Source organism: Mesitornis unicolor, unplaced genomic scaffold (assembly GCF_000695765.1).
Source record: "Mesitornis unicolor isolate BGI_N332 unplaced genomic scaffold, ASM69576v1 scaffold35374, whole genome shotgun sequence".
NCBI lineage: Eukaryota > Metazoa > Chordata > Aves > Mesitornithiformes > Mesitornithidae > Mesitornis > Mesitornis unicolor.
Window position 1 is genome coordinate 1 of NW_010178643.1, and position 4581 is coordinate 4581.

General features: G+C 64.2%; 1 protein-coding gene across 1 annotated transcript; it reads left to right on the forward strand.

The window, feature by feature from the left end:
- Window positions 1–32: 32 nt before the first annotated feature.
- MUTYH (mutY homolog) lies at window positions 33–4438 on the forward strand (the record flags this gene model as incomplete). The annotated part of the gene is made up of 14 exons (XM_010182527.1): window positions 33–152; window positions 943–982; window positions 1338–1411; window positions 1504–1545; window positions 1621–1692; window positions 1877–1990; window positions 2232–2329; window positions 2580–2724; window positions 2998–3073; window positions 3148–3330; window positions 3445–3590; window positions 3781–3933; window positions 4085–4132; window positions 4334–4438. Coding segments are annotated over 14 exons (1416 nt in total), but the record flags the coding sequence as incomplete, so codon positions are not given.
- Window positions 4439–4581: the final 143 nt, after the last annotated feature.

Here is a 4581-nt window from a genome sequence, read left to right on the forward strand (position 1 = left end):
CGTCCGCTCTCCCGGCAGGGGCCCCGTCTCCAGCGCCCGCCCCGCCGCCCGCCCCGCATCTCTTCAGCGATCCGGCTGAGATCGACGCCTTGCGCAGGGACCTGCTGGCCTGGTACGACAAATGCAAGCGGGACCTTCCCTGGAGGAGACTGGTAAGGGGAGGCGGCGGTGCCGCGGCGGAAACCACCCCGCTGGCCTCTGGAACTGCTGCTGCTGTGGGTTTCCCGATGCGATTCATCCCTAACTGCGTGGGAGTGGAAAAGGGGGCTGGAAACGGGGACGCGTTCCCAGCTGGTGGTGAGGGTCTGTGGCCAGTCCCTGGGTGGGAAGGGACCCGGGGTGAAACTGCACATCTTAAACACAGCCTTCAGCTCCTGCCTCTGTGGCACCCTGCAGCAGCGAGCGCTGCGCTGAAAAGGTTTTCCATACATTTGCTTTAAGCTTGAGCATCTTTATTGGAGCTCCTACCCACTCCATGCTCAGTGTAGTGGCTAAAAACAGGGGCCCGGGGCTCCATGCTCAGTGTAGTGGCTACACACGGTGACCAGGGTGCTGGGGGTGGACGTTGGCTCTACAGCAACATCCCAGCAGTACTGGGACCTGCATGGCCCTTCTGTGGGATTTCCATCCTCCAGCGATTGCTCCCCGTGCAGAGGGGCTCAGGTCTGGGACAGCTCTGGTGGGGTTTTTGAACCTCTAAGGTAAACTCTTAGAGGTTGTGATATCCCTCACGCTTTGTCAGGGAGAAGCTGCTTTGGCTGTCACTTGTTCAACCCAAACTCAGGACTTCTGAGCGCTTAGGGGAAATGTTGGGTTTTTTTTGCAGATACCTTCGTGGTGTTCAAAACGCACCACCAGCAATTTTATTTCCTAGGCAGGTCCCCTCTGTAGCGGGATCCTGTGTCACCTTATTTCTCACGCTCCGTTTTCTGCCTCTTTCAGGCAGCAACTGAGGCAGACGCCGACAGACGAGCGTATGCGGGTGAGGAGCAGGGTCTGCGCCCCGGGGTGCTGGGGTGTCCCCTTGTGTGTTGCCCCCTGGTGTGGATGTGCAACGTGGCCTTGTGAGGAGCCGTGGCTGCAGCTGCCGTCCTCTGAACGCGCTGTCTGGGGCGGCCATGAGAGCTGCTGAGCTGCACCTGCAAGGTGCTGGGGGGTTGGAAAGCCAACTTTGGGCCTGAGATTGCCCCTGTGGGGGCAGCACGTGGGGAAGATGAGGGGCGGGAAGGGGTCCCGTGTGTTGGATGCCGGTGCAGTGCTTGTAGCCAGGGCCGATGTGGCCACAAGGTGAGGATGGCGTTGGTGCCTCTGCTCTGATCCTGGCCTGCTCCCTGCAGTGTGGGTGTCCGAGATCATGCTCCAGCAGACGCAGGTGGCTACAGTGATCGACTACTACAACCGCTGGATGCAGGTGACTGTTCCGGAGCCCCTTGTCCCTTGCTGCCTGTGGCACATCCCCAGCTCTGCCTGTCCCTGACTTGTCCCCTTCCCTCGGTGCTGCAGAAGTGGCCGACGCTGCAGGCTCTGGCGCAGGCGTCCCTGGAGGTGAGCGTTGCCGGGGCTGGGTGCTCTCCCTGCCCTCGTGGCTCATCTAACGCTGCACCGTGTCCCTTGGAGCAGGAGGTGAACCAGCTGTGGGCAGGACTTGGCTACTACTCCCGAGGGAAGCGTCTGCAGGAGGCAGCAAGGAAGGTGCCCTGGTTTTGGGACGTGTTTCTGAAGTCCTCTGTGGGTTGGTGCTGGCTCCCCTCTGCCTTGCTGGGGCTTTGTGCTGCTGGCACAGGGCTGCAGAGGGCAGGATCCTGTCTTACCGTGGCTAAAATGGGTTGCACACACACCCCAGCTGCTCCGCTGACCTCGGCCCTGTCTCTGCCAGGTGGTGTCCGAGCTGGCCGGGCAGATGCCCAGGACGGCTGAGGACCTGCAGAAGCTGCTGCCGGGAGTGGGCCGGTACACGGCGGGAGCCATCGCATCCATCTCCTATGGGCAGGTGAGAGCTGCGCGTCGGTGGCCGATGGGGACGCGTCTCCCCTCCCTGCCGCTCAGCCCCGCTCCTGCTGATGGGCGTCACAACCCGGGGGCTCCCCAGGGCTCTCCCCTTTGTGGTGCCTCTCGCCCACTTCCCGTCTTGGCCTGTTGGTCATCCTTGTGTGCGTCCCCTGTCCTGGGAGCGCCCCATCTCCCTGCTTTGCCGGGAGCACGGGCTCTGTAACCGCAGCTCCTGGTCCCAGGCTACCGGCGTCGTGGATGGGAACGTGATCGGGGTGTTGTGTCGCCTGCGGTGCATCGGTGCCGACTCCAGCAGCCCGGCCGTCATCGACCACCTCTGGTAAGCGAAACTCTCCATTGCTCCGAGCTGCAGCGACCTCATTTGTGCTTGGCGGTGGCCGTGGGCAGGATCACTCGGGAGCTGAGCCTCCAAAGGGACAGGGAGCTTTGGGGAAGCTGGTGCTGCTGGGAGCAGTGGAGAAAGGCCCCTGTGTTGCCTCTGCCCCCCTTGGAGCATCCCCCTGGCAGGCAGGAGCTGGGCAGAGGTCCTGGGGTCCTGTCCCCATGCTGCTCACCGCTGCTTCTCCCAGGGCCATGGCCAATGCCCTGGTGGACAGGAGTCGTCCGGGGGATTTTAACCAGGCCCTGATGGAGCTGGGGGCGACCGTGTGCATGCCCAAGGCCCCGCTGTGCGGGGAGTGCCCCGTGAAGCAGCACTGCCGAGCACGGCGCAGGGTACGTACGGCCCCAAAACCTGTCCCCTCCAAAACCTGTCCCCTCCCTCCCCGTGGGTGGCCGGTGCTGTCAGCTGTCCTAGCAGAAGGTCACCCCAGATGCCCTCTGAAGCTTCTTAAAAGCCACCCCTGTCCCAGAGCAGTGCTGCAAGCTGGGTTTTTGGCTGGGTGTCGCATCCTGAATCCTCGCTGGGTGCCAGCCCTGAAGAGTCACCTCGCATGGGACAAGGTGGGCTGGTGGATGAGCCTGTCCCCATTCCTGTCTCCCTTGCAGGTGGAGAAGGAGCTGGCCTTTGCCTCTCAGAAGCTGTTGGGAAAACCCACCCTGGTGCCCGATGTTGAGGACTGTGGTGAGTCCCTGGGGCGATCCCTGTTGTGTGTCAGAGTCTGGACCCCACTGCAACCGTCCCATTGGTGTCTGCAGGTGTTGGGGGCTGTCCCCTGTGCCCCCCAGCCACCGAGCCGTGGGGCAGCCTGGGGGTCACCAACTTCCCCCGGAAAGCGGCGAAGAAGCAGCCCCGGGTGGCACGAACGGCCACGTGTGTGCTGGAGCGGAGGGGCTGCCGCGGAGCCCTGGAGTACCTCGTGGTGCAGAGACCCAGCTCGGGTAACGGGGCTGGGCAGGGGGGCAGCGAAGGCGCCTTCCCACCTCTGTGAGGGACAGAGCAGCCTGCGAGGGGGCTGTGACGAGGCCGATGTCCCCATCGTGCCCTGTCCCCAGGTCTCCTGGCCGGGCTGTGGGAGTTCCCCGGCCTCCCGCTGGCTCAGGGGGTGCAGGAGGAGCAGCAGAGGCAGGCGCTGGCCGATCACCTCCGGGCCTGCGCGGGGCTGCCTGTGGCGGCAGGAGGCCTGCAGCTCATCGGGGAGGTGAGCCTGGAATTGAGGGGGGTGGCGTGAGCCCCCTGTGCTCAGCCAGGGGAGGAAGAGCATCCCCCTTTTGCTGCTGTCACCCCAACCAATTCCTGCCCTGCTCCTCAGAGCCCTGGCACGCTCAGTGCACTTGTGGGGCAGCCGAGTGGTTGGTGCATCCCCAGCCGCCTGTTTCATCCCCTCGCAGGTCGTCCACGTCTTCTCCCACATCCACCAGACGTACGTGGTTTATTCCCTCCCCCTGGACAGGGATGTGACCCTGGACCCTGCCCTGTCCCCATCGCGCTGGGTGACAGAGGAGGAGTTCCACGCCTCGGCTGTGTCCACGGCCATGAAGAAGGTACCAGTGGGGGGGAACCTGGGCCTTTCCTCTCCTCTCCACATCCCTGCCATCCTAGGAATGTCTCTGGCACCCCACAACCTCAGTGGGGCCCCCCTGGCTCTAGGGCCTGGCCCTTGTTCAGCTCTGGGCTCTCTTGTGCTTCCTTCAGGTGCTGAAAGCTCGGGAGAAGCAGCGTGGGGAGAGCAGCCCTGGCAAGGTGGGCATTGCTGGGGGGGTGCAGCGCTGCTGCTGTGGCTGCTGGGGCCTCCCTGGGTTTGGGGGCCAGGCCAAGGAGCATCCCCAGCCCCTGGAGGATTGGCCGGGCTGGTTTTGCTCCTGGTACTGCAGACCCCTTGCCCCATAGGGGGTCTCTGGAGGCCGCATGGGGTTGTGCTTAGCGCCCCTGTGTCCCCTGCAGGGCTCTAAGCGGAAGCGGGAGGCGAAGCCGCAGGGAGCGAGCGGTGCCCGTCCGGGGACGCAGCTCTCCCTCCGCGCCTTCCTCCGGGCACCCACGGCCCCGTGACGGCACCTTCAGTGTCCGAGACCACCGGAGATCTGTGCTGGGGTGAGTCCTGCCTGCGGCCTGGGGATGGTGCCCCCCAAGCTGCTGTGTGCCCCTAAACTGCTGCGTGCCCAGCCCATAGCCCTATAAACAGCCCCGTTCCT